The sequence below is a fragment of the Scomber japonicus genome, chromosome 6, assembly GCF_027409825.1.
Source record: "Scomber japonicus isolate fScoJap1 chromosome 6, fScoJap1.pri, whole genome shotgun sequence".
Classification (NCBI taxonomy): Eukaryota; Metazoa; Chordata; class Actinopteri; order Scombriformes; family Scombridae; genus Scomber; species Scomber japonicus.
In genome coordinates this window covers 20,795,273-20,809,716 of record NC_070583.1, presented here as the reverse complement: position 1 = coordinate 20,809,716, position 14,444 = coordinate 20,795,273, and the positions used below count along the sequence as shown (strand labels likewise).

Here is a 14,444-nt window from a genome sequence, read left to right as displayed (position 1 = left end):
AAAAAGAATCCTTAATTGTACATGGTTCACAATGATTACAAAAGGAGAAGGCTACACTGTCAGAAAATGCTTTGAAAACAAGCAAATCCAAGCATGAGCTTTCTAGAGAGAACAAAATATAATAAGGAAAGTAAAACAGATCATGTATAGTGACACTGAGGCAGCTTAAAATTGCATGTCAAAAGTTATCATGAAACAAAGCAAAAAAGTCTAAATAAAGTACTCTTTCTTTTCCTCTGCATGCACATGGTTTCCCTCAGCGTTGATGATAGCTGTGTCTGCATCAGGAGCGTCTTCTGCTCCTTTGGCCTCATGTGTTAGATATGTCCCTGTGGACAAGCAGAGCCACAGGAAGTTATTCACCTGCTGAAAAGCACTAGACATATACATCTACTCCAAACAAGAAAATTGTTATTCATGGGAGCGCAAGTGACCTCTCTTACCTTTATGTCTGGCCAGATATCGTCCAAGAACGATTATCAAACACAAGGTAATAAAGACCACGACTGCAACGACGCCACCGATTAAAGCATGGTCAGGTCCCTGTTGTCCTAAAGCATTAGGATCTGAACCGATAGAGAGAGACAGAGACAGAGACAGAGATAGAGAGAGAGATAGAGAGGGAGAGAGAGAGGGAGAGAGAGAGAGAGAAAGAAAAAGAGAGAGAGAGAGAGAGAAAGGGGGGAGAGAGAGAGATGGAAGGAAAAGTGGAAAGTGCATAATATTAGTTGATGCCATCAACACCTGCAAGATTTTTTTCTTCCTTTGCATTAGTAAATTAAAAAAACAAAAAACACCTGGAATTATCCTGATAAATCCAGATACTTATGCTCTTACTCTTACAAAAAAAAAGAATAGTTCCATATGAGCTTCTTCCATATTTACAGCAACCTGACATTGCTGCTTTGATAAGAGCACAAAATGACATAAGCATTAATGAATGAATGATAAATAAATAAATATATACATTTTCATAATAAAAAGGCACATACATATATTCATGTATTTTCTGTTATTTAGGATATTTTTGTATTTCTACATGTATTTATTTCTGTATTTCTGTGTCTGTCTGTTAGTTGAATGTGTGGTCCTTACATCAGTCTAAAGCAGGGGTGGTCAGCTGGGTGAACCAGACAGAAGCATACGACTATCAAATCTACACACACGTTAGCTAACCTGTTAAATACAAGCACAGACTGTATAGAAAGATTGACACGGTTATGTATGATCCATATTGTTTCTGTATTGTGTAGAAAATGCTTACACGTGCAGATATTTGTAGCATTTTGTATGCGATGTTTAACGTCAGTGAAGTCCATTGAGAAGTTTAAAGCAAGGCAGCATAAGCACAAGTTATTACAGTGAAGTTCTGAGATAGACGAGCTAATGCAACCTGAGCTGACACCGCAATGATATGAATAACATGCTCACTACTGTTTTAGATATTTTCACAGGTAACCCTAAAACAGAGCTTCATTTTCCTCCTGTAACACACCCAAGTTAACCAGCTAAGATTTAGCATTAGTGAATCCCTGTTGCTTTATTTAGTGTATGAGTTCATGAGTTAGTAACTTCTTGTTATTTTATGTCCAGTAGTTTACTGTCAATTCATATCCATAAATTCACAATCCACCAGATTATTGTAGTTTCTTAAAGAATATTAAATTTGACTGTGATTTCACACTATATAATTTAACAATAATTCAGACTCACTCCACAGCTTGATAAAGGGTATTTTAGAATATGTTTTACTCATGAACAGTTATAACAGTTTCTACATGAAATATATAATATCTAAACTTTAAGACATTTTGTCTTATACTTCTGTCTATCAACAGACTGACACCCTGCAGTGAGGGGCAGAGCTACTTCACAGTGAGTGGCCACAGCAACAACATGGGATGCCTGAATAGAGTGAAGCTTAATGCAGGACTGAAGCAGGAGCGGCAGGACATCCAGCAACTGTTCCTTAGATGAATATCATCCTCTCGACAGTGTGATGGCACCCTGCGTAGGTGTGTTCATGGGAGCTCAGCTTGTTCTGTTGTTTCAGACAGAAGCATCCAGGGGTTAGGCTGTGGCTGCTGAACATTAGTGTAATACTTCACATACTCCCTTTGTGTAATAAACTTTTATTCTATACAATTCTGATGTGGTATTTTTTCTTTCATCTGTATTTAAGTGTACAATGGGACATAGAGAACTTATGGGTACAATTGTGTGTAAACATGTTTGCAGAGAGCCTGAACATAAATTATTTGGATTTTTTCTGAAGATGATCTAATGCTATCCAGATCAAACAAAAAATGTAATAATGCATAATGACAAGTCTCCAGGCCTTTTATTATATTGGCTTTAATATTGTTACTGTACATTACACACAATTAGATGTGTAATATTTTATATTTCACATTCATACTGAGAAAAAAGAGAAGAATCCCAGCCAGGTCACTGAAGGTCAGTGATTGAAACATATTTATCAAAAAGTATCTTTATTGAGAAAGTGAGGACAATGTGTTCTCTTTTGTATACATTACTAAAATATGAATGTTTATGATTTCTATGAATGTTCAAACTTTTGTCAATCTCTACAAAGACTGTGACAGAGTGAACATGAACAGTTGGGAGTCTTCTGTCCAGACTGGACTTGTCTCCATTGTCTGCACCCTGCAGAGGCTGTGGCACAGGCTGCTTCTGTAAATACAATATAATCATAGGTGTAAATGAATTGTACATACATCACTTTGAGATCAATGTATGCATACTGTATTTGACCACTGAAATACAAAAGATAACTAACTTTCCTACTTTGTTTTTTGTGATTATTCTTGTCACTTCATAATAAACCTAACCAAAGTTCATAAATTCATTATTCTTCATGCTTCACTATCTAGTAGGTTTATATTTTAATGGCTGGCTAATACTTTTATTATGACTTTCCTTATTTTCAGTCAATGTTACCATATCAAATGTCCATAATGGCCGAAGTTCCAAATAATGAGGTAATTGCACATAGAAGTAATCCCTGTGAGCAAAAAGCACTGTCTTCAGACTGCTCTGAATACTCAGTTTCCAACATTTCTCTCTAGTTTCAGCTCTGCTAATTCAGCAATGAACATATTTAATTTATTATAAATTCTTCATAATAAAAAAGCTATTTAGTCATTTAAAAGCTTTTAACATAAAGCAGCAGTGTTGACCTTGTATCAGCAGTAACTAAACACGACTCTGATGCTCCTCACTAGGCCTCCTGAGGCTGGCCAATCAGATCAGAGTGGGCTGAAAATAGTCCCAAAATAAAAAAAATCCTGCTGGAAATTAGCATGATAGGTCCCCTTAAAAACATGATTTTGTAAGTTTAATACTTTAATACTATTAAATACAGTCATGCTAACTCAAAATCCAATATTATGACTAACTAACTGTTGTCCTACCAGGCTGTCAGTTTTATAATAGGCTAGGCTAGGATAGGCTAGGCTTAGCTAGCTAACACAAATTAGTTGATGACAATGATTAACTTACCGAAAAAAGCAAAGAAGGCCCGTCGTCATCTGTAAGACCAATCATCAACAGCTCCATTCCCCAGGTTTAAAAATGCTGGTAGTTAATCAAATGAAGATGTTCCTTTAGAAAAAGCTGTTGTCTCTTGTCTGCTGCTTCAGGCAGAGCTTTTAGGGCTGTGGTCAAGCCAAGGTGGTAATAGCAGTTATAGGAGTTAATACAGAAGTAAATAAATGAAGAAATGTGTAAATACATAGATAAAATAAATGTAAAAATACACGAATAAATAAACTTAGAAATATACAATAAATGAAAAAAAACATGTAGAAACAAAATGTAGAAATAAAAAAAATAGTAATGAATAAGATACGATTAGTAGATCAAGATAAATAAGATAATTTATGGAAATGCAGAAAAGACATTCAATACATTTATTTAATTATGCCCTTTTTAAAAAAAAAAAATCAAAAATGTTATGACTTATTATTTATTCATTTATGCTTATGTCATTTTTTGTGCTCCATACTTTGAAATACTTGAATTAGGGTATAAAAGAAGTAAAATAAATACCACAAATCTCTGCACAATTCAAAAACATGGCATTAGCAAAGCGACATGCTGCAACAACACTGAAGTCTAGCTTTGAGTGATGTTTTCGGTTTTTGCCAAAGCCTTGAGTGACACTATCATTTGTTTTCTCCTTGCACGCTGCCACTTACTGCTGCTGAGGAACAGGGTTTTTTTTTAAAAAAAGAAAAAGAAAGAAAAAAAGTCTTATTTAACATGAGACATCCTCTAGGGCAAAGAGCATACTGAAGGTTTCCCAGGCAGGACCATGCCTTTGTGTCTGTCCTGCAATAAACTGTAAGTGGATGTGTCTTTACTGTGCACCTCATGTGCTCTCATTATCTCAAGCTGATGAATGGCTATGGCTTGTGCTTAGTTTTGCAAAGTGACCCTGGGAAATGACGGCGGGATGTTCCTACAAACCTTGTTATACACCTCTGTTAACAGAATGCAACCCTCATTTTCAGAGACCCCAGTGTGGGGCATTAAAAAAAAGATGAATTTGTGAAACATGCAGTTCATTTCACACCATGCAGATTAGAACCACCATATTGTTATTTTTCAGGGACTCACTGGCAGGCACTTCAGACCTTTAAGCAATAATTGTTTTGGTATAACAGTTGAATAAACTCAACTTTGGTTGCATGTCGATGGATATAATGATCTGTACATGTGATTCCACTGTCAACAAGGGGCATAAGCAATTTTCATATCACACTCAGTTGGTGTACAGTGTTCACAGGAATGAGACGAGCTGAATTGCTCTTGCTGCATGGCTTCTGAACTTGTCGGCTGAGCACAACCTACCTGTTATGCTTTCGCCTTACAGAGTGAGTAAATGACTATTCAGTATTTATTCTTGTCCAACCAGCATTTTGAGCTTTAAATCATGCGCAAATAAACTGTTTATTTTTGTGTCAGTCCGAACATCAGCTGCAGAGAACAACCACAATCAAAATGGTTGCAAAAATGAGAACATCTTTCTTGAAAGACTGCGATGACACAGTACACATGCACTGTCACAAAAAAGGAAGGCTAAAGACAGCACACAAGGACATCAGTTACTCAGTCAGCCCTATTTTGTCTTATATGGTTTAGTTACATAAATACAATGTTAAATAGAAGTCCTGATTCAATCCTGTCTCCAACAGCTCACACCAAAGTATTTTAAACTTTATGAAAAAATGTATAGGAAATAAAACATCTCAAATTAAAAAGCTACAAAGTAACAAAGCTGGATGTGGTGTACATAGATTCAATCATGAACTTGACCAAAGAAACGCTGTGAAAACAAATCTTTCATATAGTAACTATATGATCAGAAATATGAAAGATAAAAAGTTCCCAAAAATAATTTTGGACGTGTCCTTTCATTTCTGCTGTAACCACAAGATCCAGATTCAAATGTTTACACCCTGGCATAGATACAATCTCCAGCCCAGCTCTACTCAGATATAGCCATCTATTTCATTTTGCAAAGACAAACCAAACCAGGAACATATTGTGTGATAACTTATGCAGCCTGTGACATGGCTGGAGAGAAAGTGGCACGCGTCAGCAGAGTGAGCATCCATGCATGGTGATGGTTTAGCTCATGCTGGGTGGAGGCCGTGATGTGTCCTGACCCAGATCCAGATCCAGCATCACACACTGTAAAGCTGGCTTGCAATGATCGTCTAGTGGGATATTTACCTGTTGTGGGCCCTGGAAAGTCTTTGGCTGTTGCCATGGTTGCAGACAGTGACAGCAGTAAGGGAAGACGAGGGGAACAACACCATGATAAAAAAGGTGACCAGAAAGTTCAAAGGAAACATGAGAAATTAGCATGATCTATTATTATTATTATTTTTTGAATTTACTTCAGCAGCATGCAGACATGACGGAGAACATGGCTTGCTGTCAGAGCCAAATGCATGCCTAATTGGAGAACCATTGACAAGGATAAGATGAAAAATAAAGGCTTACATACTATAGATTTTTGGTGTGTAACCGACTGAATTACAAACAATATTTTGTCACGTATCACTAAGTGTATGTGGTAAGGCAGTTAGTTTTAGCTTAAACTGTCCAGACTTGGAGATAGAGGTCTCTAATATTAAGTACACCTATCAACTGAATTTCTTTAGTTGTCTATGAAAACATATCTCTCACCTCCATTTCATTGACTGAAGGCCACAGTTTCAGACAGATATCTAAAACGTTGAGCAAATTAAACCAAAACTACCTGCATAGCTAGATACCAATAAATAGTAAGTGAGAAACATTATTTTTGAAACCGACCCTTTTGGCCTTCTAATGAATTTTCAAACATTCAGTTTTCTGGTAACACATTCACGTACACCTGGAAATTTAGCAATCACTAAATAATGGGTACCGCTTTCTGATAAGACACCCTTAATAAGGGGTTTATAAAATTAAGTAATGGCTAATAGTACTGGTTAAATAATTTACATATGATTTATAAATCATTCAAAAGCCATTGGTATGCATAATTTGTGGGATGCAAGGTTGTTAAAACCCTTCCTTTTTATACCACTATAACATTTTATCTAATTCTTCAGCAAAACATCTCTTGTCTATTGTTTAACCACCTGGGCATTCAGGTGATAACTCAATTTATTAACAGTTATTAAGATTTATTACTGTAGACTAATTATTCTCATCAGTGGCTTTGATGTAGTTGACACCTAACTCTTTACCAATGACTATTATTATTAGGATTATTATTAATGGATTATGAATTATTTGTAAAACATTAATATATAATTTATTAAGCCATTAATTAATGCCTATTATCACTTTAAAAAGGTGCCTTATCAGAAAGTGGTACCAAATAATGTCACATTATGTACACCTTACATTTCCGAAAAGGGATATATAGTACAAATGAGGGTATGCAAGGTTATGAAAAACTGGTCACTGATACTTAAACTTGTAACATTGTAAAAAAAGAGTTGCTCAGAAATGTGAACTCATGGCTTATGTATGTTGTGTTTGTGTTACCCTCCCTTATTATAAGAGTCCAAATCCTTACATTTTAAGGTTTGTGGGTTGATAATCCAAATGAGGCACATCCAAAAACCCCACCACAAAAGAAAAGCTTGTTTTTTTCCTTAAGAGTACTCTTGTGACTCAGTATGGCAAAGCGATACACACTACACGACTACAGTAATTCTATTAGAAGAGATGAACTCATAAACACAGAGAATGGGATTTTGCTAAATATTATTCAAGCATAATTGCATGTGTTCTTAATGCTTGCTTTAAGAACAAGCAGCATCAAAATTCCATTTTTATTTCTGCTTCTGCCAAACGGGTGGTTAACAAAATCAACTATCTTGTGTGGAAACTGACCACTGACAATATCAGCTTATAATAAAAATAATCAGTAACAGTAATAAAAATGCGAGGAGGGTAGCAATGCTTTGTATAAAAATAGATTAGAGAGAAGACAAAAAACAAAACAACTATTGGATTCATCCAGTAAAACAATTCTATTTTCTAGCTCAAAGCCTTGTTGTTAGCTCATCAATCATCAACTGTGTGTTCAGTGTCATATTCATGAATGCATGGAGCGTTAAGGCGGGGCCATGGTGGGCAAAGGGGTGGGGGGTGGGCAGGCCTACCTGTGAGCACAGCTGTAATTGCCTATGCCTGAGATGGGAATGTCGGCATTAGCAGACTGGGGAAGAATGGAGGCTAGAGAGGGAGGCATGGGAGCTGAAGATGGGGGCACTAAGGCGATGATGTCTGCTAAATGAAAAAAAGAACAACGGGGAGCAAAAACAAACCACTTCATGGGGGGGGGGGGGGGGGGGGTGCTCAACATGAGAAAACGTACAGGTAAATCAAACAGCACCAATCAATTACTACGCATGGTTAGTGCAGTGGGTTAATTCTGGGCTTTCACCTGAGTGAATACAGGCAAAATAACAAAAAAATAAATAGATGATAAAATACATCAGTAGCACAAATGACTCAAGCTGTGAATGAGTAAATTCTTGCAGGAATATCTTTGAGCAGAGGATGAGTCATACAAGAAGGACTCATATTTCTTATATCTGTTAAGTTTTCGAGTGATTAAGGATTGGTAGATAAATGGGCCACACATACAGAATCCAAAGCTTCAAGCATCATGTATCATGCTTCTTAAGCTGAAAATATAGTGAAATGTGAGGGTAAGAGGTAAAAAGCGGGGCAGAAGCTTTACAAGCAGATGCAGACATTTCCCAACTGTATTTAACCAAACTAGTATATACTACCATCTCTCAAACATCTCAGACAGAGTAATTATCATATACTGGGTTTCATCTCTTTATTTAATACTGTGTATTAAGTAGCATAATTGCAGATGGTGATAAATTGCGGTCGGAGTGATGACATTTATTGCTTCTCAGTTCTCCTGTCATTAGCAAATTAGGCTTCGAGGCTGAGATGATCCAAAGAGACCCGTTAAGTATTCAGCCAGACATGATGTCACTCTGAAGAATGACTGTCATCATCAGTGGAAATGAACCTGTCTTGCACATTTTTTTACCCACTCAATTCAATTTTTCATCTTTCCCTAGTAACCAGGACTTTCTTCTATTGAGTGTGATAGGGCTGCTGAGGGTCATCAATTTTTGCTATTTCCTCAGTTAATCTAACAAAAAGTGAGACACAGCTCCCTGACACATATAACTCTAATAACTCAGGCTAATCCAAACAATTTCAATGTTTCTGTTTGATTTGAAATGATAAAGAGAAGGCTTTCTGATTTAAATAGGAGGAATGAAACTTTTGTCCAGAAAATGGCACACAGATATGACAGGATGATATGGACTAGCCTGACATCGCTGCCTTCCCCTGTTCAATGAGCATGATGAAAGAACAAACTGAGATAACAAAAGCTGAAAGGACGAATGTGTCATCCTCCTTTTCCCTTGTTTTTTTCCCCAAGTGATGGGCTTTTTCTGCTCAAAAGCCTCTGCCTTTAAAATCAAACAAAGAAGCTGCTGTGCATCCACTAAGTGCTTGTGAGCTTAAATAAGTCCAGTGTCTGAGCTGTAATAAGTTCCTCCCAAACACACTGCACTCTCGTGTGGGACTGTTTAATTGGCAAAAATGGAAACATATAAATCCATGTTGAATTTTAATATGCTGTCCTTGTTTTGTATTTTTACTTGGCTATATTTGATAAACGGTTTAAACATGTGCTGCAGAGGCCTTAATGATCCGTTTCCTGCACCATGCTGTCTTTATTCTCTCAGCCCCTCCACTGTCTTGGGATTAACTTATCTCTCCTCCAGGCGGTACTCGGAAGCTAAATTCTGCATCCTTAACACTTTTTTTTCTGTTTCCTCATAGAGAAAGTCCAAACGCTAAACCTATGCAGTAATATCTACAGAGTACAGTAAGATAAACTGGGTTATCCTCCACAGTACCAAGGCAGGTCATCCATTAACCGCAGCGTTGGTGGTTCGATCTATGTCAAAGTGGTCTGGAGCAAGACACTGAATCTGTATTGCTGTGACCACAATGATGCAATGTGTCTTGAATAGTGTGTGTGCATTGGGGTGTGTGGGTGTGAATGTGTAAATGAGATGCAAATTGTCAAAAGCGTTTTATCCTACCAAAGTTGAAAAGCGACGTATATGTGAAAAAATGTAAAACTGTACAGCAGCACTAACAATGGTCAGCCAATGTAAACATGATTTTAGTTAAGGAGATAAAAGTTGCAAATACACTGGCAGGGTCCGTTAAATTCTTGAAATCTATGAAAATTAACATTGTGCCCAGGCTCTATAGCCAAAAAATTAGAACATCACTCAAGGAATTAGAAGTCTCAGATGTCTCAGTTACTTGTCCACAATCTACTTCTCACATAAAACTGGTTTAAAAAAAAGAAGCTTCTCGAACATGTTCCCCAAGGGGGCAATCATGACAATGTCTCCAACAGTCATTATGAGTGGCAGATAATCTGACAGAAACACTGTAATTTGAGGAGATGGTGCTGAATATATTATTGCTTTTCTTATTATGCTTTTTGATTTTAGACCCTTTTTTCATCATAACATGCACCGTCTGCATATCATGCCTCTTTAGGTTAAGCTGCCAGACTGACAAACCTTCTGCTGGCATTGTATCTTTGTAATGAGCACCAATCATCTTTAAAATAGCGCACAGTGCAAGTGCAGCAAGTACACTGCCAAGCACTGAATATGAAGCAACAGCAAAACTGATCATCCATAATACAAGATTAGCCCTTACTGAAGTACCCACCATATACAAAGAGTACATATTCAGCACTGCTGGTCCCGAGGTGGTTGCTGGCCTCGCAGCGGTACGTGCCATTATCTGTTTTATTTAGTGTGGTGATAGTTAGTTCTCTGCCCTCCACGATCATACGCTCAACGTCTGGCAGCTCTCCTCCATCTTTAGACCAGAATACTGGTTCAGGTCTAGAAAAGAAAACACAGAAAATTCTGTTGATAATATTTTCTCAGTTTGTTTTACTGCAGTACTGCAGTATTACTCTTGAAAATGATATTCTGTAATGACAAGGAATCACATTTCAAGTTCAATTTCTTCATATTGTCATGCCAGTAATTGACACTAAATTGAAGTTGTAAATAAATACCAACTTACTTCGGGTTGCCTATGGAATCACACTCCAATTTGAAGTATTGCCCTTCCTGTGGAAATACCAGTGAATGTGTGATCTTCAGGTAGGGAGCATCTGCGAAGAAGAGACAAAAAAATCCAAAGCTATGACACCACTGTAGGTTTTAACTCGAATACCGACAAAGTACAACAGTAGTTAGCTCTTTACCCATTGGGCAGCTCTTAGCTCTAGCCCATATCCCTGTTCTGCTTTGGTACTAATCCCTTACCTGCAAACTAATCCGGCACTAATCCTGAGCCAATGCAAAACTAAACCTGCAGACATAAATGTAATCTCAATTCTAGTATTTCTTCTCAATGCTAATCTTAAACCTAATCCAGTTTTGCAGGGGGTGTATGACTGCACTCACAGTGGACCTCCAGGACCTCAGTTGTCATGTAGGGATTGGACAGAGACACATGCTCCACGCTGCAGGTATAGGCGACTCCTTCGTCTCCTCTGTCCACATTGAACTGGAGGGTACTCCTCACTGTGAATGATTTTCCTGTGGCATTCACCTCCTTAGTGCCTGTAGAGAGTCAGAAAATGAAAAGGGGTCAAATTTACTTGAATAACTAATACTATTGGGTAACAGTTCTGACTTTTGTGCAGGAAGTTTGTGCAAAAAATCATTTTGAAGAAGAACCTGAGAAAAACCGAAAGGAGCTAGCATTATAACTAAAATGTGAGAAACATGCATTTTATTTCAAGTTGTTTTCTGACATAGACAGCTGCAGTGTTGTTGTTTTTCTCTGCATCTCCTTTGAGGGAGAGAATCCTTGGCCTTTGAAAGTCAAGTCAAAGTAGAGTGAATACGGAGGGGAGAGCAGTGAGCGTTGACTCGGTTGGTTGGGTGTGTTTGCTCCTTCAGGACCATCTCTCAAATATCCCAGTCAACACAAACAGGAGCACATTCCCCTGGCAGTGGGGAGAGGATTTCCATAGTTGTAGTCACACCTCTCCTTTCTGTTCTCTCCTTTGTCTTAGTTTCATGCCCAAACATTCACTCTATACACAGCTGCAGATCCTGATTTGTCTTTCTATTCTCCCCAGCCTTATTACTCTGTCTTCATTTAGAGATGCTTCTTAACTGGAAGCACTTCTTTGTAGTTTTCTGTCTTCTGCTGTCAACGGCTTGTGTGGTAGTGTCACTTTGTTCTGACACAGCTGTGCAAGGCTATTGGCGCTCATCAAAGCAAAACAGACAAAGGCATTTACCTGACAATGGCCTCATAAGGACATATCACTGGAGACTATAACCTCTGCCCTCACCTCCTCTGGACTTCCCGCCATCCAGTGCAAACCTGAGTCAATCAAACCTGAGTCAATCAATTCCTATGTATGTACTCGCTCCACTCCTTCACTAACAAATACACTCACAGTCACACATGCTCAGCTCATACCCAGTCGATTAAATGCTAAAAGCCCATTGCAATGAAACCTAGATCATCCATATCATCATAATTTTGGGGCAGATCTGTTCGATGTGTTCCACTCCACGGATTCTCTTTGATTTTGTCATGTGCCAGGGGATTAATATTTTATTGGACTTTCCAGTGGAAGCACTATTTCCACTATGACACAACTATACTGCTTTCTATACTACACTATATTGTTTCAAAATGGAAGAATGTTTTTGCTTGCAGATGTTAAGCCAGTCCTTCCCATGGTTTGGGTTAAAATGGTTAGATTTAGGCACAAAAACCACTTTGTTACGGTTAGGGAAAGGTCATGGTTTGGAATCAAACATTAAAATGTGGTAAAATATCCTTTTTAACAGCACTAAAATGTCTGACATGATGTTAAAAGGAAAGGAAGTGCCTCTGTGGTGCCAAACACAAATCTCTCCAGCTTTTCCTCTCATTCTTCAAGTTGCCTGCAGCATCAGAGCTACCACAGAGAAGCTGTCAGTCTGTTTCAAGGTGGCTTCTAGCATAGCCAGAGAGCAAGCAGAGGCAGCTTGCGTAAGAATGTGAATGTGCCCAGGTGCACCTGCTTTGAACCAAAACCCCAAGAGCCAAAGCAGATCTAAATTCAGGCAACTAAGGGTGCTCCTGTGCTCCTTTCCTCTCACCACGCCTGTGTCTGTTTTAGCAAGTAGGAGCTTCAGAGGCTAGATCTGATTTTATCAAAAATTCAAGTGCAGGAATATAATAGTTTCATAAGTGTAATATTAGGGTATGGTTTGGGTGACTTAAATGTTGGCTTCCCTTCAGATTAATTATTGTTTAATGTTCAGTGGGTCAAGCTGTTGAGCCTTGAAAGAATAAGTACATTATAATTAGAGCCTTTGTTTATTTCATGAAGGCATCAGAGGCATTCTCCAATAGCAGCATGTTCATTTTTTAGACTTGCAAGAACTTCAAACTGTGCCTCTTTAACACCAGAATCTCCTGCACAGCACAGTTTGCAACCTGCCGCCTGCTGACCAATAATTACAGCCTAAATGTTTTGAGAAATGTCCTTTTTCTTTATTCTTTGACCTAATTCTCAATTAATTTGCTTGTTGAAAGCTCTTTAAGTATAAACTCATATTCATGAGAAACATGTTTTTGCCTCATTTAGCAGTTGTCAGGGTCTATAATTTTACATTGGACCTTCTTCATCCTTAATGAACATTCTTGCACATTTTGTATTTTGATGTTTGGTGGTTGGAGGGGACAGAGGCATAAGGAAAACCCTTCTCTACTCCATTCACCTCCTTGCTTTCATTAAATCCAGCATTCATGGCTCCTTCAATACTGCTCCATATCTTCTAAAGAAGTTACAAATGTACAAACAGAAAGCAAATTTTACAACATGTAAAAACTCTCCCACACACATCCACTGAAATTAAACTTGTTGTGGAAAAGGGTACATTGGTTAAACACAATTTCAATAAATAAACACAATTTCAATAAAGTTTCAAGGATTTGTGTTGTTAGAGTCAAGTCTCAAACTTACAACGGTGAATAGAAGTAACTAAGTTAACCTGTGTCTAAATATATGAAGCAACACATATATTGTTCCTGCTGTTTATGACATCTCACTTTTGCTCATATTTTCCTGTGGTCGCATCATAATGAACAAAAAAAACTATCTACTGTATGAATGAGGCATTTGGATTATGGCCTTGGTGAGGATGAGAATATTAAACCTCAGGAGGTGATGTAGGAGAAGGTCATGTTCATAGAAATAAAGGACAATATGTAGAGGAATAAATAAAGAGGACTAAATAGAAGACAATACCGAAAGAAAAAATGAGATAAACCAACAAAATCAACAGATGAAAGAGGAGCAGTTGTAGCTATTAGGGGGGGAAAAGACCTTGGTCCATTATAATGGAAATGAATCGGGTTAAAAGGAACTGCTCATTCTGTGACCATAACAGAGAATCAAAAGAAGATGTTTAAGAGTATATGCTCATTTGAAACGAAGTGTGTATATTAGAAGTTTTCAACTGTAACATCAGCTGTTGTGAAATAAACGTAAATTAGCTTGATGGAAATAGGCAAAATATATGGGTTGTGCTACTGTAGTTAATCAAAACATAGTGGGAATATACTATAGTGGTAAAATTTCAACTACAGTATATAAGATCAATGACCTTTTGAATAATTAATTCCATGTAAATGTGTCTGAGCAGGTGGTTAGCAGCACAAGAGCACCACAGGGAACTGTACTTTCACCTTTTTTCTTCACCCTGTATAACTCAGACTTCCAACATAACTTGGAGTCCTTTCATCTGCAGAAA

At 37.7% G+C, this 14,444-nt stretch overlaps 1 protein-coding gene across 1 annotated transcript in view; it reads right to left on the bottom strand.

Annotated features, from left to right (window-relative positions):
- Positions 1–210: 210 nt before the first annotated feature.
- cadm2b (cell adhesion molecule 2b) overlaps positions 211–14,444 on the bottom strand; it is a 155,381-nt gene continuing 141,147 nt past the window's right edge. The window contains exons 6-11 of the mRNA XM_053321017.1: positions 11,082–11,240; positions 10,696–10,786; positions 10,330–10,508; positions 5,761–5,787; positions 444–566; positions 211–329 (exon numbers count right to left, since the gene is read on the bottom strand). Coding sequence (XP_053176992.1) covers positions 211–329; positions 444–566; positions 5,761–5,787; positions 10,330–10,508; positions 10,696–10,786; positions 11,082–11,240 — 698 coding nt within the window. The remainder of the gene's footprint in view (positions 330–443; positions 567–5,760; positions 5,788–10,329; positions 10,509–10,695; positions 10,787–11,081; positions 11,241–14,444) is intronic.